Source organism: Schistocerca americana, chromosome 8 (genome assembly GCF_021461395.2).
Source record: "Schistocerca americana isolate TAMUIC-IGC-003095 chromosome 8, iqSchAmer2.1, whole genome shotgun sequence".
NCBI classification, from domain to species: Eukaryota; Metazoa; Arthropoda; class Insecta; order Orthoptera; family Acrididae; genus Schistocerca; species Schistocerca americana.
The window spans coordinates 469,826,092-469,852,319 of NC_060126.1; the positions used below are offsets into that span (position 1 = coordinate 469,826,092).

Sequence of the window (26,228 nt, forward strand, 5' to 3'; positions counted from 1 at the left end):
AGGCGTCTCTGAGTGAACCAAAGCGATGTTGTTCGGACATGGGGAAGATACAGAGAGAAAGGAACTGTCGATGATATGCCTCGCTAAGGCCGCTAAAGGGCTACTACTGCACTGGATGACCACTACCTATGGATTATGGCTTGGAGGAACTCTGACAGCTTTTCGTGGAGCCACAGGACGTCGTGTTACGACTCAAACTGTGCGCAATAGGCTGCATGATGCGCAAGTTTACTCCTGACGTCCATGGCGAGGTCCATCTTTGCAACCACGACACCGTACAGCGCAGTACAGATGGGCTCAAAACATGCTGAATGGACCGCTCAGGATTGGCATCACGTTCTCTTCAGATGAATGTCGCCTATACCTTCAACCAGACAATCGTTGGAGACGTTTGGAGGCAACCAGGTCAGGCTGAACGCCTTAGACACACTGTCTAACGAATCAAGCAAGGTGGACGTTAGCTGATGTTTCGGGGTGGCATTAGGTGGGGCCGATGTGCGCCACTGGTGGTCATGGAAGGCGCCGTAACGGCTTTACGATACGTGAATGCTATCCTCCGACCGATAGTGCAACCATATCGGCAGCATATTGGCGAAGCATTCGTCTTCATGGACGACAATTCGTCTCCACATTGTGCACCTCTTGTATCACAGACACAGTCCCTTTGACTGTTCAGAGATGTCACTAAACGCGCTCAAAGATCTAAACAACTATGCATGAGCAGCGTCTATTAGACGGAGGGGATCAGACTGCCGATCAGTTCGTCATTCCACCAGAAAGGAGGTACACAGCTCGTGTTGTCTGTAGTTCATACATTCCTAGACGCTCAATACGGCGGTTCGACTGCGTCCGCATTGTTAATTTGTGCCAGGAAGCGCTCTCAACAAGGGAAGTGTCCAGGCGTTTGAGTGAACCAAAGCGATGTTGTTCGGACATGGAGAAGATACAGAGAGAAAGGAACTGTCGATGACATGCCTCGCTAAGGCCGCTAAAGGGCTACTACTGCACTGGATGACCACTACCTATGGATTATGGCTTGGAGGAACTCTGACAGCTTTTCGTGGAGCCACAGGACGTCGTGTTACGACTCAAACTGTGCGCAATAGGCTGCATGATGCGCAAGTTTATTCCTGACGTCCATGGCGAGGTCCATCTTTGCAACCACGACACCGTACAGCGCAGTACAGATGGGCTCAAAAACATGCTGAATGGACCGCTCAGGATTGGCATCACGTTCTCTTCACAGATGAATGTCGCCTATACCTTCAACCAGACAATCGTTGGAGACGTTTGGAGGCAACCAGGTCAGGCTGAACGCCTTAGACACACTGTCTAATGAATCAAGCAAGGTGGACGTTAGCTAATGTTTCGGGGTGGCATTAGGTGGGGCCGATGTACGACGCTGGTGGTCATGGAAGGCGCCGTAACGGCTTTACGATACGTGAATGCCATCCTCCGACCGATAGTGCAACCATATCGGCAGCATATTGGCGAAGCATTCGTCTTCATGGACGACAATTCGTCTCCACATTGTGCACCTCTTGTGAATCACTTCCTTCAGGATAACGACATCGCTCGACTAGAGTGGCCAACATGTTCTCCAGACATGAACCTTATTGAACATGACTGGGATAGATTGAAAAGGGCTGTTTACGGACGACGTGACCCACCTACCACTCTGATGGATCTACGCTGAATCGCCATTGAGGAGTGGGACAATTTGGACGAACAGTGTGGATAGTATTCCACGACGAATACCTGCTACTGGGTATTAGAGTTACCGGTGTGTCCAGCAATCTGGACCACCACCTCTGAAGGTCTCGCTGTATGGTGGTACAACATGCAATGTGTGGTTTTCATGAGCAATAAAAAGGGTGGAAATGATGTTTATATTGCTCTCTATTCCAGTTTTCTGTACAGGTTCCGGAACTCTCGGAACCGAAGTGATGCAAAACTTGTTTTGATGGGTGTAGAAGAAATGGAAAAGATCCGAAGAACACTGGCGCTTTTCATCATGGGTAAGTGCGAAAGCGAAGCCGGGATAGTCGTCAAAGGCCAGTGTTAGACGGCACAAGATAGGACTTGTGCATCACAGACACATTTCCTGATAAAATTCCAATAAAAGTTCGGAGGTTATTCACAGAATGCTGGTGCAGAGTGGTGGAAGCTTTCTTAGGGAACGGAAAAGTTCACGAGTTAATAAATCGCTTTAAAAGTGCCCGTGCACCTCTATTTGAGAGGAAGAGCGTTCGAATAGTTCACCCAATTCGGAAACGGACAGAAACATCGTGACAGCTGAACGAATGATTCATGACCATTGTCGTACCAGAACTGATGATTTTGTGCGCGTGTTAAATGTTACTCTTGGTTCAGCAACTGCAGCTGCGCGCGAATCTTTTAAATTATGGTGAACTTGGTGGTCGTTAGGTGCCACGACAATTGACAGACAGAAACAACAACGTTTGGAAATGTCGCATTGAGATTTAAGGTGCTTTGAAGAAGGAATCAGCTTTTTCGGTGGTAACAGAAGTGGGTCCAGCTTTACGAATCACAGAGTAAACGGCAGAACACGGTGTGTAAACATCCATCATCGCCTACGGCAACACAGTTCAAAAGCCAAGCTGCTTCAAGAGTGTTGATAGTGACTGTTTGGGAATCTGAAAAGACTAGTGGCGATTTATTACAGTCCTGAAAGTGAAACAGTAAGTAGTGGCCATTTCTGTCGGCTATTGTACGATCTGAAACCAAAAATCGTAACGAAGAGGAGAGAGAAGCTTTCAAAACGTATCACTTTGTCACTTTGCTTCAGCATAATGCTCATCCTCATACAGCAGAGAACACAAATCGGTGACTTCAAAATCTTGTCTCTGAACTGCTGAAGTACCCAACGTACAGCATCAAGCGATTTTCATCTTTTTCGCCCGATCAAGTAGCACGATCGTGAATCCACGTTTTCATCGGATGACGAGGTTGCGGAGGTAGTGCGTGAGTGAATGTTAGTGTGGCCCTTACATGGCAATTTTTAAAAACTTTCGTACTTTTTCTTGTGTTACCCTGCAGCTTGGTTCTCTTCTACGCGAGGATCAGTTCAGAAAATCTAGTAAAAATAAAAAAAAAATGAACTTCGCAAAATACACTCCTGGAAATGGAAAAAAGAACACATTGACACCGGTGTGTCAGACCCACCATTCTTGCTCCGGACACTGCGAGAGGGCTGTACAAGCAATGATCACACGCACGGCACAGCGGACATACCAGGAACCGCGGTGTTGGCCGTCGAATGGCGCTAGCTGCGCCGCATTTGTGCACCGCCGCCGTCAGTGTTAGCCAGTTTGCCGTGCCATACGGAGCTCCATCGCAGTCTTTAACACTGGTAGCATGCCGCGACAGCGTGGACGTGAACCGTATGTGCAGTTGACGGACTTTGAGCGAGGGCGTATAGTGGGCATGCGGGAGGCCGGGTGGACGTACCGTCGAATTGCTCAACACGTGGGGTGTGAGGTCTCCACAGTACATCGATGTTGTCGCCAGTGGTCGGCGGAAGGTGCACGTGCCCGTCGACCTGGGACCGGACCGCAGCGACGCACGGATGCACGCCAAGACCGTAGGATCCTACGCAGTGCCGTAGGGGACCGCACCGCCACTTCCCAGCAAATTAGGGACACTGTTGCTCCTGGGGTATCGGCGAGGACCATTCGCAACCGTCTCCATGAAGCTGGGCTACGGTCCCACACACCGTTAGGCCGTCTTCCGCTCACGCCCCAACATCGTGCAGCCCGCCTCCAGTGGTGTCGCGACAGGCGTGAATGGAGGGACGAATGGAGACGTGTCGTCTTCAGCGATGAGAGTCGCTTCTGCCTTGGTGCCAATGATGGTCGTATGCGTGTTTGGCGCCGTGCAGGTGAGCGCCACAATCAGGACTGCATACGACCGAGGCACACAGGGCCAACACCCGGCATCATGGTGTGGGGAGCGATCTCCTACACTGGCCGTACACCACTGGTGATCGTCGAGGGGACACTGAATAGTGCACGGTACATCCAAACCGTCATCGAACCCATCGTTCTACCATTCCTAGACCGGCAAGGGTACTTGCTGTTCCAACAGGACAATGCACGTCCGCATGTATCCCGTGCCACCCAACGTGTTCTAGAAGGTATAAGTCAACTACCCTGGCCAGCAAGATCTCCGGATCTGTCCCCCATTGAGCATGTTTGGGACTGGATGAAGCGTCGTCTCACGCGGTCTGCACGTCCAGCACGAACGCTGGTCCAACTGAGGCGCCAGGTGGAAATGGCATGGCAAGCCGTTCCACAGGACTACATCCAGCATCTCTACGATCGTCTCCATGGGAGAATAGCAGCCTGCATTGCTGCGAAAGGTGGATATACACTGTACTAGTGCCGACATTGTGCATGCTCTGTTGCCTGTGTCTATGTGCCTGTGGTTCTGTCAGTGTGATCATGTGATGTATCTGACCCCAGGAATGTGTCAATAAAGTTTCCCCTTCCTGGGACAATGAATTCACGGTGTTCTTATCTCAATTTCCAGGAGTGTATTACATTCGTTCGACGCATTCATTTATAACATATTATTTATTTTATATTATTCATTACTATTAATGTTTACATTACTAAATTATTTTATTTATTGTTGTTATATATATCTTTATTACCTATTCATTGTAGTCGCAGGTAAGTTGTACAGTTCAGTTGCCTTAACTGAAAGAGCTCTCGTTTCACGGATAATATTATTAGGGTCAGCGACCCCCACACAATTACAGAGAGAGAGGACAAGGGCCAGCGCAGCCATTCGTTTTTATGACCCAACCAATGATCACCGCAGTCGTCTTTCACTTTGGAGGGAAGGCAGCGGTTCTAACAACAACAACAACAACAACAACAATATCTTCGTCTTCAGTTCATTTACGGCAGTTCATATATTTCTAAGTATTACCCGCATGAAATAGCTGTAAGTTAACTGCCACTTGTCTAACAAAAGTTAATGTTTTTATTTTACAATTTGCAACTTTGTAACTTATCTGTGTGTGAAAGCGCCACACCAGTTGTGCAGGAAGAGATGCTTTTTTATTTTAATTTTTTAAGAAAAAGCAGTAATTCAGACACAGTAACTGATAAAGTGTACACTAAAATTAGAAGACTTGGATCAACAACGGAGGCAGCTACAGAAATAGGCTGGTGTGTCATCAGAAGTTTGTAAATGAATATAAAGAATATTTTTTCGAAACCTCATGCCAATGCTTTATTGACGAAAATGGCTTGTGTTTGATCAGTTAATGTTTGTGAGTAGCGTCAGTATTAATGGATGCAATCGATATCTAGTTATTCGTGACAGAGAACTTGAGCGAGCAGATGCCGCCACGAAGAGGCGAGGGTGGAGCGAATATGGAATTCAACAGTTCAGTAACGCATCTGAAGAAAATGCTTATTCAACGCTGATGATTTTAACTGTAATTGTATCGTTCAACTATCATCGTGTAACTTCCTACTGGATTGCGGTATAACTGACCATGATAGGACATGCCTAATGAAATTTTACAGTAAGTAAGCCTATCGTTACCGAAGAAAAATTACACCGGTTAGTTGAAGGAAAGTGTGCAACAGACCCTTCTGAAAGAAGAATCTACTCTAAACTTAGTCTAAATACTGATGATAATTTTGAAATGGATGGAATACACTGAAATCGCTCACGGGGTCGAAAAGGGAACCACGTAATATCTACAACAAAAATTACTGATAATACAAAGAAAACACTCATTAGCTGAAAAGGGATAATTAAGCCCGCTAGGGCAATGAATCTCCGGAATCTTAAGAAAGGTCATGGCAAAGAAATTTATGCAAATAATCACTGGCGTACCAATAGGTGGTCACGCTTTTCAACAGTACGAAAATTCACTAGAAAATAAATGACTCAGAAACCACCGAGATTGCAGTTAATTATTCTGAAATACTAAATTTTGAAAGTAAAATTAAATGGAGTTACTGGTTAAATAAATGTAACTAAAACTTTGTTAGGTAAAAAAAATGACTTTCGTTAACCTTAGTGTAACGTTATGCAAAATTTAGAAACATGCAAGCAGTTTACTTTGACTAGCGAAAGATTGAATTGAATTTACTCCGAGTAAATGAGCAATTGATTTTACTTTCAATATAACAATAAGGTAAGTACCAAGCTAGCAGAAGTCACTCGCTAAGCTAAATACACAATAAATGAAATGTGCACTTTTAACTTGTGCTGTATCTTTACTGTAGTTATTAGTTATGCCAGTGAAATTCTACGTTACTTTAAGTGAATGAAGTTAATGCTCAAAACCGTAAATTAAGCAAGTTAAATCTTCGTTATGGAATACAAGAATGAATAGTTACTGAGGCAGAAATTTAGACTGAACACGTTGCTCATTAGCAAACACACAACTGGCAGTAACTAGTTAGTTAATTTTCATATATTTATGACTCGGTGGTTGCATAGAAAGAAAAAGGGACCCTCCTTGGTAATAATGTCAGAGGACAATGACAACCCAGGTGCCCTACAAGTTTTAACTATTGGAGGTTATTATTCATGTTTGCCATACTTTGTGAAAGAAATACTGCTGTGTAATTCCTATATCAGTTTATAATTTTTCACTTAACAATCTTACGATGTTGTAGCGGTGCAGACGACAAAGAATGCAGCCGACGACAATGCTGAACTGCCGCTGGTGCTGTACGAGAGCCCAGAGTCGTCTCCAGAGCCTCAGATACTTATGGGACAGGCCGTAGTTGGAATTGCAGCTTCCTGCACCTGTCCACTCCTGCTGTGCTCTCAATGCTCGCGAGTTAACTAATCAGGCGCGTCTACACTGGTGCGATCATAGCTGCACACTGCATCTGCGGGAGCGCCCAACAAACACCTCCGCACCCTTTCATGCCCCAAGCTGCTCTGCTCCCTCTCTGCTCGCAACGCTCCAGAGACTCTCCATACGTAAAGGTAAACAACGGCACAGCTACTGTCATTTCACCGTTGATATCGATACATTTAAAAAAATTCCCTTGGCTATTACCCAGCAATTTACAGCATTTTCATTATAATTACAATCAATTATATACAGTCACAAATACACTATTACATCGATTACTTATAAAATATAGTTTCTGTAATACAGCTTTTAGTCACAAGTACAGTACAAATCATCAACGTATATTAAACGGCGAAAAATTTTGAATGGTGCAGAAGGTATTTTATCAGCAGTTTCGTTGTTTGAATAGTAGAAGAGGAAGCAAAAGTAATCAATGAAACGAAAGCTGAATGAGTTTTTCAGGTCCATGTGACGGACTTAGCATTTTGTACAATAGGGTCAAATATGCCAGCTTTTAGAGGTGTATTTGTTTTGACTGAAAATTCTTTCGAAGCCGAACTCTTGTCCAGAATGGGATTTTCACTCTGCAGCGGAGTGTGCGCTGATATGAAACTTCCTGGCAGATTAAAACTGTGTGCCAGACCGAGACTCGAACTCGGGACTTTTGCCTTCCGCGGGCAAGTGCTCTACGACCTGAGCTACCCAAGCACGGCAAAGAGCACCAGTTCGAGTCTCGGTCCGGCATACAGTTTTAATCTGCCAGGAAGTTCCGAACTCTTGTATTTACACAAATTGCACATTTTGTTGGATGCAATCTGATATTTGGCGATAAATAAGAATTTTTGCAGCCAAGATCGCGTGTTGGAGTATTTTTATTTCCTCAATGACCCGTCTCAACAGAATCTAGCTGTCTTCTTCGGATCCTCTCGTTGCGTGGATCATGCATAGTAATATTATTTCCAGAACGCCCGAAGATGTCAGCTAGTGTCTGACGAAACGGGCCACTTAAGAAATAAAAATATTTCAACACGTGATCTTCGCTGCAAAATTTGTCTTATATTTAAGTTTCATGCAGCAGATATATGAAATTATTCCCAGAAGCATTTCCGAGAAAAACACCAGCTTTTCAAAAGTTTGTTTGTAATGGAACAAGAAAATGATTTCCCACGTTTGAATTGAGAGGCAAGATCCATAGGGCAGGAGCTTCGCAGTGGCATGAAAATGTAGCTTTTATGAACGTTCCACATCAATTTACTAAATTGGACGTTGTAAATGAAACAGGTAAGAGAGGCATCATTCTCATGCAGGACTAAAATACAGAATGTGAAAAAAAACAGGCTCAGTTGCGCACTTCAAGTTGCATCTGAGTATCGAGAGTTTAATTAGATAAAAAGAACATGTCTTTTTTGACGTCATATTCGCCTCACAGACATTGTACATAGTAGCTTTATAAATTTTTTTTATTATAGTTAATACAGCAGTATTAATAATTATGCTTGAAGTAATAATTATATTCGAAGTAATAAAGTTAAAGTAGCTATTTCCGAACCAGAATTTGAGGTAAACAATGAACAAGATTTTTGTGCGATTTTCGATGTTTTCTTTTTCTTTTCAGATGTAAAGCCTATTCTTGTTTTCATAGTTAGCAGAAATTTTTATTCTTTTGTGCAACGGAACCAAGTGGGAAGAAAAGGGAGGGTTAGCACAAAGGTAATTAAACCTAGTAATTAAGAGCCACGCTAATGTTTGTGCATGATGCCAAATTCCTTTCTCCGGGACGGAACTACAAAGGCTGTGAAGAGATTGATGGGTTTACAGGTTCGCGAAGTGTGTTTGCCGTGAAATTTAATGCAAAGAAATGTGTGCTCGTGGTCACGACGAGAAGAATAGTATAGGCCTGCAGTAAACGTTACACTGAGTGGGTATCGGCTGAAAACGGTCAAAAGTACCGAATGAAATTGGATGAAATGGTGAAATGATGATGAAATGATGGTGAAATGATGGTGAAATGAATGTGCGCAGCAAGATGATAGGATTATGGGAAGTGTGACAAGAACGATGTGGAACAAAATCCCCCGGAAAAATAAGTAAACGATGAATCAAAAAATTATTTAGCAGTTAGCTGGATCACGGCGGAAAGCACTGTGAGCAAATGAAACTGTTTCTGAAGAGTCAGGTATCTACATTTACATCTCCGTACTGCAGATATTCCGCAAGCCACCAAACGTTGCGTGGCGGAGGGTGCCTTGTAGCACTTTCTCTCCTCTCCTCTCCTCTTCACTCGCAAACAGAGAGACTGTCTGTATGCCTCCGTACAAGCCCTAATCTCTCTGATCTTATCTACATGGTGCTTACGTGAAATGTACGGTGGCGGCAGTAGAAGCTGTCGGCAGTCAACCTCAAAAGCCGGTTCTGTAAATTTTAACATTGCTCCTCGAAAAGAACGTCGCCTTCCATCCAGCAACTCCCATTCCAGTTCCCGAAGCATCTCCTTAATACTTGTGTGTTGTTAGAAACTTTCGGTAACAAATCTAGCAGCCCGCCTCTGAATTGCTTGGATGTTTTCCTTTAATCCGACCTGGTGAGGGTCCCATACACTCGAACAGTACTCGACAATGGGTCATAATAGTATCCTATATGCGGTCTCCTTTACAGGTGAACCACACGGAGTTAAAACTCTCCGGACAAACAGAAGTCGACCGTTCGACTTCTCTGCTACCTTCCTTATGTGCTCGTTTCATTTCATGTCGCTTTGCAACATTACGCCTAGATAATTAATCGATGTGGCTGTGTCAAGCAGCTTCCGAGTAATGCAGTATTAGAATACAACGGGATTGATTTTTCTACACATCCGTATTCACGTAGATTTTTCTACGTTTAGAGCTAGCTGCCATTCATCACACCAACTAGAAATTTTGTCTAAGTCATCTTATATCCTCCTACAGTCACTAAAGGACGACATCTTTCCGTACACCAGAGCATCATCACCAGACAGCCGCACCCTAGTGACTACGCTGTCCGCCAGATTGTTTATGTAAACGGTGTACAACTTTGCTTCCGCCATTTGCCGATAGGTGACTCAAAGGTAAGTAGCGGTCGAAAGAAATACATCGCTGACGGCAGGCAGTTAGCTTGGACCTCGGTCAACATAACCTCATTCAAACATTAGTCAATTTTTGTCTGCATCATAAAGCTGTTCTTGATTGAAAATGTCAGTTTACGAGCCTAATGCTCGTCATTTGCGGGAGGTATTACTGTTCTGTTTCAATATGAAGCAAACAGCGGCTGAGTCCCGTCGAATGCTTTCAAGTACGTATGGTAAGGACGCTATTAGTGAAAGAACGTGTCGTGAGTGGTTTTAACGCTTCAAGAACGATGATTTTAACGTCGTAGACCGGCATAGTTGTGAAAGAGGGAATGTTTTCGAAGATCAGAATTGGAGACATTGCTGAGTAAAGACTCGTGTCAGACTCAAGAAGAATTGGCACGATTAATGGGAGTGACACAGCTACCCATTTCAAAACGTCTCAAGTCTATGGGCATGATTCAGAAAGAAGGAACTTGGCTCCCGTGTGAGCTGAAACCAAGAAACGTTGAATGACGTTTGTGTGTTTGTAAACAGTTGCTTCAGAGGCAAAAACGGAAGGGATTTCTGCATCGCATTGCGACCGGGGACGAAAAATGGGTTCATTGCGATAACCCCAAACGCAAAAAATCATGGGATATCCCGGCCATGCTTCCACGTCGATGGCCAAACCGAATATTCACGGCTCCAAGATCATCCTCTGCATTTGGTGGGACCAGCTCGGCGTCATGTACTGTGAGGTGTTAAAAGCAAGTGAAACAATCACAGGTGCTCGTTATTGAATGCAGTTAATGCGTTTGAGCGGAGCATTGAAAGACAAACGGCCGCAATACATGGAGAGGTACGATAAAGTTATTTTACAGCACGACAACGCTCGACCCCACGTTTAAAAAGGAGATCAATACGTACTTGGAAACGCTAAAATGGGAAGTCTTACCCCACCCGCTGTATTCTCCAGACATTGCTTCCTCTATCACCTGTTTAGATCAATGGCGGGTGGCCTGGCTGACCAACAATTCCGATCTCATGAAGAAGTCACAAATTTGATCGATTCGTGGATCGCTTCAAAATATGAACAACTTTTTTCGACGCGGGATCCGTACACTGCCCGGAAGATGAAAAAAATTAGTGGCCAGCGATGGAAAATACTTTTCATGATACAGGTGTAACCAATTTGTTTCATTAAAGCCTCAAATGCTGGGGAAAAAACGGCGGAAACAGAGTTGTACACCTTGTGTATTGAAAACAGCACCCGTCCTATCAGACATCGCTGGGGTATTTCTGACGATACCCTTGTCTCTGATGAACACTCGCCGTCGAGGACAACGTACTGGATTCTATAACTTAAGAAGCCTTCTAGCCAGTTTTATAATTACATGAGAACCCATTCCATATGCTTGTACCTTCGTTAACTGTCGGCAGTTTGGTACTCTGCTCTTCAGTAATCCAGGAATATGGAATCCGCCTGTTGCCCTCAGTCCGTGATTCACGGGAGAAAATGAGAAGCTGAGTTTCGCACTAGCGATGCTTTCTAAAACCGTGCTGATTTGTGGTGTCAGGAAAGTGAAAAAGACGTGAAAGCAAAGCATTAGGGCAGGCTATAAGTAAAGTATACCAGTCAGGTTCCTCTCAGAGTGTGTGCTGATAAAATAGCTCCATATTCAGCAATTACACTCCTGGAAATTGAAATAAGAACACCGTGAATTCATTGTCCCAGGAAGGGGAAACTTTATTGACACATTCCTGGGGTCAGATACAGCACATGATCACACTGACAGAACCACAGGCACATAGACACAGGCAACAGAGCATGCACAATGTCGGCACTAGTACAGTGTATATCCACTTTTCGCAGCAATGCAGGCTGCTATTCTCCCATGGAGACGATCGTAGAGATGCTGGATGTAGTCCTGTGGAACGGCTTGCCATGCCATTTCCACCTGGCGCCTCAGTTGGACCAGCGTTCGTGCTGGACGTGCAGACCGCGTGAGACGATGCTTCATCCAGTCCCAAACATGCTCAATGGGGGACAGATCCGGAGATCTTGCTGGCCAGGGTAGTTGACTTACACCTTCTAGAGCACGTTGGGTGGCACGGGATACATGCGGACGTGCATTGTCCTGTTGGAACAGCAAGTACCCTTGCCGGTCTAGGAATGGTAGAACTATGGGTTCGATGACGGTTTGGATGTACCGTGCACTATTCAGTGTCCCCTCGACGATCACCAGTGGTGTACGGCCAGTGTAGGAGATCGCTCCCCACACCATGATGCCGGGTGTTGGCCCTGTGTGCCTCGGTCGTATGCAGTCCTGATTGTGGCGCTCACCTGCACAGCGCCAAACACGCATACGACCATCATTGGCACCAAGGCAGAAGCGACTCTCATCGCTGAAGACGACACGTCTCCATTCGTCCCTCCATTCACGCCTGTCGCGACACCACTGGAGGCGGGCTGCACGATGTTGGGGCGTGAGCGGAAGACGGCCTAACGGTGTGCGGGACCGTAGCCCAGCTTCATGGAGACGGTTGCGAATGGTCCTCGCCGATACCCCAGGAGCAACAGTGTCCCTAATTTGCTGGGAAGTGGCGGTGCGGTCCCCTACGGCACTGCGTAGGATCCTACGGTCTTGGCGTGCATCCGTGCGTCGCTGCGGTCCGGTCCCAGGTCGACGGGCACGTGCACCTTCCGCCGACCACTGGCGACAACATCGATGTACTGTGGAGACCTCACGCCCCACGTGTTGAGCAATTCGGCGGTACGTCCACCCGGCCTCCCGCATGCCCACTATACGCCCTCGCTCAAAGTCCGTCAACTGCACATACGGTTCACGTCCACGCTGTCGTGGCATGCTACCAGTGTTAAAGACTGCGATGGAGCTCCGTATGGCACGGCAAACTGGCTAACACTGACGGCGGCGGTGCACAAATGCTGCGCAGCTAGCGCCATTCGACGGCCAACATCGCGGTTCCTGGTGTGTCCGCTGTGCCGTGCGTGTGATCATTGCTTGTACAGCCCTCTCGCAGTGTCCGGAGCAAGTATGGTGGGTCTGACACACCGGTGTCAATGTGTTCTTTTTTCCATTTCCAGGAGTGTATATACAACCACTCGCTCACAGAAAGATCCGTACCTAAAGACTGGAAAATTGCTCAAGTCACACCAATACCCAAAAAGGGATGTAGGAGTAATCCGCTGAATTACAGGCCTATATCACTAACGTCGTTCTGCAGTAGTGTTTTAGAACATATACTGTATTCGAACATTGTGAAGTACCTCGAAGAAAACGATTTATTGACTCATAGCCAGCACGTATTCAGAAAATACCGTTCTTGTGAAACACAACTAGCTCTTTATACTCATGAAGTAATAAGTGCTATCGACAGGGGATGTGAAATTGATTCCATACTTTTAGATTTCCAGAAGGCTTTCGACACCGTTCCTCACATGCGTCTTCTAACCAAACTGCGTGCCTACAGAGTATCACCTCAGTTGTCCGACTGGATTCGTGATTTCCTGTCAGAAAGGTCACAGTTCGTAGTAATAGACGGAAAGTCATCGAGTAAAACAGAAGTAATATCCGGCCTTCCCCAAGGAAGTGTTATAGGCCCTCTATATTGTTCCTGATCTATATTAACGACATAGGAAACAATCTGAGTAGCCGTCTTAGATTGTTTGCAGACGATGCCGTCTTGTAAAGTCAACAGATGATCAAAACGACTTGCAAAATGATTTAGATAAGATATCTGTATCGTGTGAAAAGTGGCAAGTGACCCTGAATAAAGAAAAGTGTAAAGTTATTCACATGAGTACTAAAATAAATGAGCTAGATTTCTATTACGCGATAAGTCACACAAATCTGAAGGCTGTAAATTCAGCTAAATACTTAGGGATTACAATTACAAATAACCTAAATTGGAACTATCACAAAAATAATATTGTGGGTAGAGCAAAGCAAAGACTGCGATTCATTGGCAAAACACTTAGAAGGTGCAACAGGTCTACTAAAGAGACTGCTTACACCACGCTCTTCCGCCCTATTCTGGAGTATTGCTGTGCGATGTGGGATCCGCATCAGGTGGGACTGACGGATGTCATTGGAAAAGTACAAAAAAGGGCAGCTCGTTTTGTATTATCGCGAAATAGGGGAGATAGTGTCACTTACATGATACGTTAATTAGAGTGGCAAACATTAAAACAAAGGCGTTTTTCGTTGCGACGGGCTCTTCTCATGAAATTTCAATCACCAGTTTTCTCCTCCGACTGCGAAAACAGTCTGTTGGCACCCGCCTACACAGAGAGAAATGATCATCACGATAAAATAAGAAAAATCAAGGTTCGCACAGAAAAATTGAAGTGCTCGTTTTTCCTGCACGCCGTTCGAGAGTGGAACGATGGAGAGAAGGCTTAAAGGTGGTTCATTGAACCCTCTGCCAGGCTCTTTATTGTGATTAGCAGAGCAATCACGTAGATGTAGATGTAGAGGAAGGAAGTTGAAAATGGTTTGTGCACGTGAAGAAAAAGGGGTGAAAAGAAGAAGATGCAATAGATGAATATGGTGCGCAAGAGACCAACGGTACAGTCAGGGGACAAGTGGCTAAAACGGGTGGAGGAAGTACTCGGGAGAGAGGGGAAGAATAATGGCAGAGTGGAGTGGACGGAGAGGTCTGTGTTCCAAGCAGACCCCGCTAGTGGTGGGAAACTGTACAACATGACAAATGCTACCAGAATGAGATTTTCACTCTACAGCGGAATGTGCGCTGATATGAAACTTCCTGGCAGATTAAAACTGTGTGCCGGACCGAGAATCGAACTCTGGACGTTTGCCTTTCACGGGCAAGTGCTCTACCAACTGAGTAGTGTTTATGATCGTTTTATGATCGTTTCTGCAAGGTTCGCAGGAGAGCTTCTGTAAAGTTTGGAAGGTAGGAGCCGAAATACTGGCAGAAGTAAAGCTGTGATGACGGGGCGTGAGTCGTGCTTGGGCAGCTCAGTTGGAAGAGTACTTGCCCGCGAAAGGCAAAGGTCCCGAGTTCGAGTCTCGGTCCGGCACACAGTTTTAATCTGCCAGGAAGTTTCATGACAAATGATGTTACTTGCAATGCTGTTTTCCCAGTAACAGGTTTTCTAACGAAGTGCCTTGAGTTTTAACTCTCCCTCGTAACCGTGGATTTGAACGTCAGGGCGCGGGGCTGCGGGGGAGAAGCTGGTCTCTGCCGCCGGCCTACCTGTTGGTGGCGACGTCCCAGGCGGCGGCGATGACGCAGTTGACGACCAGGTCGCACGGCACGATGTGGGCGTTGGTGCGCTTGTCGCACGGCATCACGTGCAGCAGCCCCAGCGTGGCCGCCACACACACGCCCGTGGGGCCGTACACGTTGTCGATCCAGCCGACCACCGGCTCCTGCGAGGTCGCCACCACTGCAGCACACACACCGCCACTGACTCTCTCTGACCTCTCTCTGGTCTCCCGTACATCAACATCGTGATAATATGCTAGTATCGTTTCTGCTACGACAGGATCTTAAATTTTACTTCACTTGATATTGTGCTAACACAATGGCCGTCGAATTTTTTGCTTAAGGGGGGGGGGGGGAGGGGGAGGTGAGGCGTAGCGCGGTACAACGATCCTGCCTTGGAGGCGGTTAAGTGGGAGATGTGTCTCAGAGCTGGATAGTGACAGATGGTGACCCGAGACTGGACGCGCACGTAGCTTATGCATCAGCCGATAGAGGACAATATTGGATAGGGGGACTGTGATTTTAGTTTTGATTGTGCCCACTAGAGTGCACTAAAGTACTAGAATGTTTTTCATAAACTGTTCTAGTATTTTCATAAAGTGTTATTCTGTCTTTTTGTGTAGATAAAATGTTACAAATGTGTTTTAGCAGTATGGATGACGCGTGAGTGTGATTTAAGGTTAATATGGAGATAATTCCCATCCCCCAGGCTGTGGCTAAGCCAAGTCTCCGCAGTATCCTTTCTTTCAGGAGTGCTAGTTCTGCAAGGTTCGCAGGAGAGCTTCTGTAAAGTTTGGAAGGTAGGAGACGAGGTACTGGCAGAAGTGAAGCTGTGAGGACCAGGCGTGAGTCGTGGTTCGGTAGCTCAGACGGAAGAGCACTTGCCCGCGAAAGGCAAAGGTCCCGAGTTGGAGTCTCGGTCGGGCACACAGTTTTAATCTGCCAGGAAGTTTCATGAAGATAATTGTTTAACGATTTATGTAGTGGGATTTAGTGTGGGAACATTTCGAAGAAGTATGGATGTGGACAAAGGGGATTTTTGTAGAATAGATTTGTAAAGTAAGTTTATGGTAAAGGGAATCTTAATTCAGGTATAAATAACAATAGTAAATAACTTTATGCATAAGCAGAACTTCAGCATATTAGATAATTACGTCGGTAAAAAGTGCAGTCGTTAGGTTTACTATTTTGCGATTGGTTATTGATGAAAAGCGCGGACTGAAGCGGGAGAATGTTGTTTTGCTATTGGCTGCTGAGTAAACTGACCAATGGTAAAGCAATATTCTTCGCGCTTTTCTCTGCTGGTGGAGAAGACTTAGAGTATTCTAGAGAGGAGTCGGAGCCTAGCCATGAAACAGTTCGGACGTGAGTAGCAGTAGTTCCGATGGAAACGGTAAGTTGCCGGATCCAGCAGTGTTTCATACATCAAAAGTGTGTTAAAGTGACGGCATAATTATTCCGAAGGGTGTGTAGATATTTCGGAATTTTTAAGTGAATTTTGTGACTAGATAAGACTGATATTCCGCGTGGCGTATCGAGCAGGTCGGTGGCTAAAATCTGTGACTACATTTGGTACCGACAGACTTAATATTTGGCGAGCATTACCAATTAAAAACAATCAGTATTTTTGTAGCTATTACGTTTTCGGGAAATGTAACACCATAAACTTGCTAACGTGAGTGACAGGGATTGTGAGTGACTGTGTTAAGACTAGCACGGGCTTGGCAGTGATACTTGTTCACCTAAGTTTCAAATATATTGAGGACAAAATTTCCAACCTTTCATTTCGTGTGAAAACTTTCTCCCGAAACGTAGGTTAGTGACTTTAATTGCAGCCTGGTTCACATCGAAGTACAGTAAGTTTCGCTCGTCTTCCCTACTGATGATATGCTGAGACAATGTTCACACGTAGGTGCAGGTTTCGTCGTAAAGGGACGGAAAGAACCGCGCCGCCGCAGAGGGACGTTTGCGAAGTTGTAATGCTGTAATACTTTGTAAAGAAGTCTTATAAAATTCAAAGTTTTCACGGCAATGTAACTAAATTTGGCACAGTTGTTAAGGAATGGCACGAGGCGCATTCCGAAAGTAAGGTCCGATGCGTCGCGAAATGGAAACCATAAAGAAAATCAAAAGTGTTTTATTTGCACTAGTTAGGCACACCTTCCAGCAACGTCTCTGCATATTGGCCGCTCCGTCTGAGACATTTGTGGTGGCGTTGTATCAACTTTCCAATACGCTCGTCATAGAAGGAAGCCGCCTGCACTTTTCGTTGATTCTCTACGCTGATCTGCAGTCCGTTGTCTGTGCCAAAACGTTGACTTCATAGCCAGCGATTCATGTTAGCAGAGATGAAAATCAGAGGGAGCGAAGTCCGGGCTGTATGGAGGGCGATCAAACACTTCCCAACGAAAACGCTACAGGGGCATCCTAATTGCCCCTGCAGGATGCGGCCGAGAATTGTCATGAAGAAGGAAATGCGTGACAGTCATGCTGTGTGGGCTGCATCAAATCAGGCGAATCTCTCACGGCCACTTATACTTTGTGGGAGACTGTTTTCTAGGCATCTTTACGTGCTCACTGTGCGCTCAGATCTAAAAAAGACGTGACATGATCAACGGGCATACTAGAGACTGTCCAACACACCTATGTAAAGATTTATCGGATTTTTACTGTGGTTTCCATTAAGCGACCTATCGGACCTTACTTTCGGAATACGCCTCGTCTATGGCTACATGCGGAATCCGTCCTTCCGGCTGCGACATCGGCATCCTGCATGACAGAACAGGCATGTGGGGCGCCTCCATCACATCGAGTGAAACGAAAGCAGACGTCTGCGGTACGACCGAGGCCGCTGCCCGAGACGAAAACGAAGCCCCGTGTCTCGGCCAACGGCCGTCAGTGCCCGCTACCCGAGCACCTCCGATCGACAGCAGCGCCAGAGGTCGCGATCAACAAGCGGACCATTTTCCTACGCCACTCACGTGATCGAAATAGTTCCAGAAGATCCATCCGCTAACTGGTCTTGTAAGCCACCATCCTTGAGGACACCGATTCCGACCGCGGTTAACGTTAGCCTTCCTACGGCCACTCATGCAGCGTTCGTATCGACTTGATCACTCAGTGGGTGTCGACCATCGTAAACCACCGATGTTGATACCTAATGTTGTTCGTCGTTATGTTCCCTCTTGCCTGCAACCTGAACTTCCACCGTCGGACGTGGTATAGGACTTCAAGTCCCACCGCCGCACCTCCAAAGTGCACTCCAGTTATGTCTTTGGAATGGAATCACTGTCGAATGGAACAACACAGTAATACCTCGAGCAACCGGTGAAGCTTTACTTGAACCCCTTACGAAAAAAAAGGCCAGAAGGCAGTTGTAGGGATCTGCCATCCTGACCGCAACATCCACGCCCATCTGCTGGTAGTCTAATGGCTAGCGTTGATGCCTCTGGATCACGAGGTTCCGGTTTCTTCCTTGCCGGATCGGGGATTTTCTCCACCGGAGGACTGAGTGTTTGTGCTGCCCTCATCATCGTCATTCGAGTAGTGGCGTGACTGGAAATGGAAATATTGGAACTTTTATGGGCGCTGATGACCACAATGGCCATGTGTATTAGAACTAGTTGACCACTTCCCGGGGCCCGCATCTCGTGGTCGTGCGGTAGCGTTCTCGCTTCAAACGCCCGGGTTCCCGGGTTCGATTCCCGGCGGGGTCAGGGATTTTCTCTGCCTCGTGATGGCTGGGTGTTGTGTGATGTCCTTAGGTTAGTTAGGTTTAAGTAGTTCTAAGTTCTAGGGGACTGATGACCATAGATGTTAAGTCCCATAGTGCTCAGAGCCATTTGAACCATTTTTGACCACTTCCCGGCAGTCAGCAGCTCTATTCTGTGCAAAAAAAAAAAAAAAAAAAACTACGCAAAGGGCACTTTCCCCGTATTGTCCCCTTTACCACACCTTCCCCTACAGATCTTATCAATTGGTAACGTCCGTAAATAGGTATGTTATATTAATTAACAACAGAAAGTGCAATATGAGACACTTTCGCAAATGTTTATTAAATGTTTTGCTTGTCACTTTTCTTTTACTCATTGCGATATGTTACAACACCCTTAATTTGATTTCATGTTGCTAGAAACATGCACCACATTTGAAGATGGCCTTCTCTATAATGCGCATTCACGGATCCACGTTACTTCCGCTTGAAATTTATTTTATAGCAACCTATGGGTGGTATCTGCGCACGCTCGTGAGTTATCAGCACTGGAATACAAACGATTAAATATCCCCCCCCCCCTCTCACTGCCGTTAACCCCGCAGTGGCCGGGCTACGTACCAGTCTGCCCCTGACGTAAGCGACAAATCTTACTTAGCTCACGACCGATTTCTTCAACATCAATTAAAATTAAGCATATTTTAAAATATTACGTCTCTGTAACTATTTCTGTTTTTTACTGAGCAGGAAAGGAGCTCTGATGTTGGCTGATGTTTTTCGATTCGGCTGTTAGCTACTAATAGGGCTGTTGATAAAACAGCGATATGTCGCCGTCACCACAGAAAAGTCCATACATATCTGCGATATTTTCTCCCCCGAATTACCGATATGTCGATATAAAAATGGCCATACCAAGTGCCGATACTTTTATTTTATATATTTTTTAGTAATTTTCGGTAAATATTTCAAACTGTTCTTTTGAAATTGTGTTAGAACACAATTTTGCTTTCAATGTGTGAAGGTGCCTTACTACTTTTTGAGTTTTATCACGTCCAGTCTTTGAATGTGTGAAACAAGTATAGGTAAATAAGTTATATAAAAGTGCAACCAGTTACTTATTTACATTCAATTTACAGTCACAGTTCTAAAATATCTGTAATGGATAAGAATAACAAGTATAGGTGGCACGAAAGAAGAAGTCCTATTGCACTAGGAGGGAGGGGGCGGAAGGGGGAGGGTGGCGATGTGAGGGGAAAAACGAGGTTTACGATGTGAAGAAATAATACACCACTTGCGATAAAAAAAAACAAAAAAAAACAAAAAACAAAACAAAACTAAACGACAAGAATGATCTTTGCAGCTAGTGGAGAGGTGTGAGGGGAAATGATGACGTAATCGGCGCTCGGTGCTACCAACAGAAACTGCAACGTTTAGCTACACCACGCAGTTTTCCTACATCAGCACCAAAAAAGGTTAATTTCGACATGCAGGGGCATGAAAGGGAAGCAGTGGTTGGGAAGGGAGTGAGACAGGGTTGTAGCCTCTCCCCGTTGTTATTCAATCTGTATAGTGAGCAAGCAATAAAGGAAACAAAAGAAAAATTCGGAGTAGGTATTAAAACCCATGGAGAAGAAATAAAAACTTTGAGGCTCGCCGATGACATTGTCATTCTGTCAGAGACGGTAAAGGACTTGGAAGAGCAGTTGAACGGAGTGGACAGTGTCTTGAAAGGAAGATATAAAATGAACATCAACAAAAGCAAAACGAGGATAATGGAATGTAGTCGAATTAAGTCGGGTGATGCTGAGGGAATTAGATTAGGAAATGAGACACTTAAAGTAGTAAAGGAGTTTTGCTATTTGGGGAGCAAAATAACAGATGATGGTCGAAGTAGAGAGGATATAAAATGTAGACTGGCAATGGCAAGGAAAGCGTTTCTGAAGAAGAGAAATTTGTTAACATCGAGTATAGATTTAAGAGTCAGGAAATCGTTTCAGAAAGTATTTGTATGGAGTGTAGTCGTGTATGGAAGTGAAACATGGACGATAAATAGTTTGGACAAGAAGAGAATAGAAGCTTTCGAAATGTGGTGCTACAGAAGAATGCTGAAGATTAGATGGGTAGATCACATAACTAATGAGGAGGTATTGAATAGATTTGGGGAGAAGAGGAGTTTGTGGCACAACTTGACAAGAAGAAGGGACCGGTTGGTAGGAAATGTTCTGAGGCATCAGGTGATCACAAATGTAGCATTGGAGGGCAGCGTGGAGGGTAAAAATCGCAGAGGGAGACCAAGAGACGAATACACTAAGCAGATTCAGAAGGATGTCGGTTGCAGTAAGTACTGGGAGATGAAGATTGCACAGGATAGAGTAGCATGGAGAGCTGCATCAAACCAGCCTCAGGACTGAAGACCACAACAATAACAGCCAATGGTAAATTAAGAAAATATGGTATAAGAGGTTAACTGGAATGAAATTTTGCATGAAAATGCACCATGTACGCAGTTGTTAATTAACAACACAACAGTCGCTCAAAAAGGATTGTATTACAAGCTTTTCATCTGCACAAAGTCCCACTATTAACTTACAAAATTTCAAATTGTGTTTCTTTCAATTCTTGCTCTAAGGGGGATAGGCAGGCAGCTAGCTTGTTGATGAACAGAATATCTATAATAAATCAATGCTTAAATACACAGCTATGTAACCGGGAGTATATTTACATGTGCAGCCGATATTGTATTGGGCGATATGTCTATATTTTATCCTTCGATATCTAGTTACTTTTTGTCTGCCTATCGAGATGCGATAACGATACTTTCTTAAATATCGGTGTATCGGACTCCTGATATTTTTAATAATATCAGCAGTTCTAGTTGCTAGATGCAGCTTATTATAAAATACGGGCGAAGAACTGCGAGTCACGAATACTTCGATTCGGGCAGCATGCATCCCGCTGGCCGCAATTTAACGACCACTGCGCTAACAGGTTTAAAGGTGGACATATTCGAGTCTTTTACTAACAATACGCGGAAAATGAGGAGATGAGCTTCAGTCATCTCAAGACGAAACATGTCACTGGTGCAGAAGACAGGAGACAAATTCGAAAACTTCTATATTCATGTTAAAAATTAAAAAGTTGTTGAATGTGTATAGATAACCCCTTAATGATACGTTTATGTAAAAAGTAACATACAAAATTTTTGCAAGTAGGGGAGAGTGTTGTAGCTCAGGCAACACATGTTACCTGGTCGGCGTTTCGATCTAATAAAAGAGTTTAATTTCGCCTAACTTGTAAGTGTTTTTTTTTATCATTTCTTAATTTGGTTTCAATGACTGATTATTGGTGTGTATTAGAGTACTAATGTAACACATTGACTATTAACACATTGGCTACCGGACTTGAATGATCTAAGATTACGTACCAGCCCGAGACCTTTTCTCACGTGTGTGTAATTGCTAGACACAAGGCCTGTTTACTTAATTTCTTCAATATTATTCGTTGTAGGCCATGTGTAAAGGAATTATGCACAACCTTTCATAACAAATGAACATTCCTTTCGATATTTAAGACGACTGACTTCAATTTTGGAAGAATAGAGCAAAAATGAAATAAATACCGAATTTATAATACTTCTGAAGATTAGTTTACAAATTCATAGCAGATGCAACATATTGGAATTAATAGATTTTATGCTTTACTTGACGAGTGTGAATAATGAAGAGACTGCCCAAGCACATGGACTTTTCATTCGGACAGACCTTACACATAGCTACCAACCTTGAGCAGAGGCTGTCAGTAATCACATGGCAAATATGGAGAGGATCCGTCAACGAAGTGCACGGGTTCTCCAGGAGGCCTGGACAACTATATATACATTTTACTTCAAATGGCTCTGAGCACTATGGGACTTAACATCGATGGTCATCAGTCCCCTAGAACTTAGAACTACTTAAACATAACTAACCTAAGGACAGCACACAACACCCAGCCATCACGAGGCAGAGAAAATCCCTGACCCCGCCGGGAATCGAACCCGGGAACCCGGGCGCGGGAAGCGAGAACGTTACCGCACGACCACGAGATGCGGGCACATTTTACTTCAACGCAGTTGCGTGGTCGAATTACGTGGTCTGAGTTACGCATATCAGTTTGATGCACATGGCTTACCAGGGAAGTCAACTATGTGTTGCCAGTAGCGTCTTTAATACGTGGGCTTCCATTTGTACAAATTTGGTAGAAATGGCAGCCTACGTATTAAATACAGTATTGGCAAGATTTTCGCAATTGAAATACTTTTAAATTTGAACACAATACTTGTCCGCAAGCACATGGAAATGTTTTCTGTATGTCCATCTTCTCAGAGATGGTTGCGGGACTCGGCTGTTCGATACAGAATGTCAAATGAAACACCTTTCAGCCATCTAGTTTCCAAACTTATTTCCCTTGGCTACCAATTTTGGCGATTTACTACGCCATCTTAAAGCCCCTGACTGACGTGTAAGAAGGTTCCACATTGGTTCTGGTCAAAACAACGGCCAGAAACATTGGTATTAGATTTCTGCTTGCTACAGCGATCACTTCACATCATCTGACGATCAGGCCAGAACCAAGGTGGAATCTTCCAACACGTCGTTTGGGGCCTGAAGATGACGTAGTAAATCGCCGAAACGGGTAGCCAAATAAAATAAGATTGGAAACTAGATGGCTGAATGGTGTTTCATTTGACATACTGAAAATGTTTTATCTTGTAACAGTTTTTCACTTTTGGGTAAACCTTACCTTTCCGAAGTAGAGTTAAGAGCTTTCTCCATGGAAAAAGTACGCGACGGTCAGAGACAGTGGGGATCCCATTTCTGTGCTATCCGTCATCTCATGATATTCGTTGCGGTACGTGAAGTACGTTATCGTTAAGGGATGACGGGACAGCTTGGCGGTCTGAGGTGGAAACTGTTGGGCAACGAGTTACATCTACATCTACGTCTACATCTACATTTCTACTCCGCAAGCCACTCAATGGCGTGTAGCGGAGGGCACTTCACGTGCCACTGTCATTACCTCCCTTTCCTGTTCCAGTCGCGTACGGCTCGCGGGAAGAACGACTGCCGGAAAGCCTCCGTGCGCGCTCGAATCTCTCTGATTTTACATTCGTGATCTCCTCGGGAGGTATAAGTAGGGGGAAGCAATATATTTGATACCTCATCCAGAAACGCACCCTCTCGATACCTGGACAGCAAGCTACCCCACGATGCAGAGCGCCTCTCTTGTAGAGTCTGCCACTTGAGTTTGCTAAACATCCCCATAACGCTATCACGCTTACCAAATAACCCTGTGACGAAACGCGCTGCTCTTCTTTGGATCTTCTCTATCTCCTCTGTCAACCCGACCTGGTACGGATCCCACACTGATGAGCAATACTCAAGTATAGGTCGAACAAGTGTTTTGTAAGCCGCCTCCTTTGTTGATGGACTACATTTTCTAATGACTCCCCCAATGAATCGCAACGTGGCACCCACCTTACCAACAATTAATTTTATATGATAATTCCACTTCAAATTGTTCCGTACGTATACTCCCAGATATTTTACAGAAGTAACTGCTACCAGTGTTTGTTCCGCTATCATATAATCATAGAATAAAGGATCCTTCTTTCTATGTATTCGCAATACATTACATTCGTCTATGTAAAGGGTCAGTTGCCACTCCCTGCACCAAGTGCCTATCCGCTGAAGATCTTCCTGCATTTCGCTGCAATTTTCTGATGCTGCAACTTCTCTGTATACTACAGCATCATCCGCGAAAAGCCGCATGAAACTTCCGACACTATCTATTAGGTCATTTATATACAGCGTGTCTTGCGTATAACTCTGCGAGGCTGCAATCATATTGCTTCCTACGATACGTTGTCAACACCCTCTTGAAATGGCCTCATGGTGAAAATGCAATGAAGCAGGTCGTCGACCGCAAGAACGGTGTCCATCCAAACATTAAAGTTACTGTCGAGTCGGAGAGGGATGGCAAGCTTCCGTTCATGGATGTTTTTTTAGTTCAACGGAAGACGGAAGGCGGGCTTGGTCATTCATTGTAAAGGAAATCTACATACACTGATCGGTGCTTATACGCCAAGAACTTTCACCGCCCTATACACGAAAAGCAGTACTGAACACGTTAGTACACACGGCAAAGATTATATCTGGCGACGACTATCTACAGCGTGAATTTCAGCATTTGAAGCGCGTCTCAAGAGAAAATGGTTACAGCACGGAGAAACTGCTAAAGCTTTCAAGTGTCACGGACGATAAACGCCGCTTCAATCGTCGGAACAGGCCTATCTAGCTGCATTCCTCCCATAGTGTAGAGCAACTACTAGCAAGGTAGGGCGTGTGATGAAGAGACATGGACTGAGACCAGTGTTCCGGCCCGCCTCCAAGATAAGAGATATGTTACGGCCCTTAAAGAAAAGATAGCTGTTAGAGTTCCTGGTTGGTATAATGTCGCCTGTGAATGTCGTAGTATATGCACAGGACAAACCATTCGCACTGTTGCCGAGCGTTGAGCAGAGAGTTCATGACACATTAAACAATGGGAAATTGAGAAGTCGGCAAAAAATACAATTTGAAAAAAAAACGCGAGTTTTGCACAAAGCACATCACACTGGGATTCTGTTATTAAAGAAGCGGCCGAAATTAAAACAGACAGTAACCGTTTTAACAGTGACCTAAGGTACACACTTAATAGGTCACGGTGGCGGGCTTTGGACACTGAGCGAGCGCAAAGACGTAGGCTTGACGCTTGTAGGGAAGCGGGAGCGGCAGTTTCAAACGTGGCGCCCGCCGCGTGCGCCATGTGATGTCACTCGGTCCCGGGACGGAGCAAAGCCTTCTGGATATAAGGCCTATGCACTGCGGCCATATTGGCACTTGACGTCACAAACTGTTTTCCATCTTATCTTTGGTCGGCAGTCCTGTTGGCGTGTATGCTGCGTCGAAAGTGTGTGTCACAGTTCTTCGAAGTATGGGATACAAGTGCTTCGTTCCCTTTTTCCAGGGAAACTATAAATCCAAAAAAGGCACGAAAGTGCACATGTTTCGATTTCCCAAATGTGTGAAGTTGAGAAATCGCTGGATTGCAGCTATTCCGAGAAAGGAATTTTGTGCCCACACATCATTCAAGGGTAAGTAAATGACAAAAAATTTATAGTGCGTTATTTGTTTCCATTGCACCACATTTGTCAATTGTTTTTAAAAGCAGTTATGTATGATGTACCAGTATCATTTGTTTCTTAATTCTGGACCATTGCTGCGAGGTTAATACGAATCTGGCTGCGAAATGTCTCTCAT

General features: G+C 44.9%; 1 protein-coding gene across 1 annotated transcript in view; it reads right to left on the minus strand.

Moving 5' to 3' along the window:
• LOC124545015 (fatty acyl-CoA reductase wat-like) overlaps positions 1-26,228 on the minus strand; it is a 208,390-nt gene that overhangs the window by 26,339 nt on the left and 155,823 nt on the right. The window contains exon 7 of the mRNA XM_047123792.1: positions 15,165-15,357. Coding sequence (XP_046979748.1) covers positions 15,165-15,357 — 193 coding nt within the window. The remainder of the gene's footprint in view (positions 1-15,164; positions 15,358-26,228) is intronic.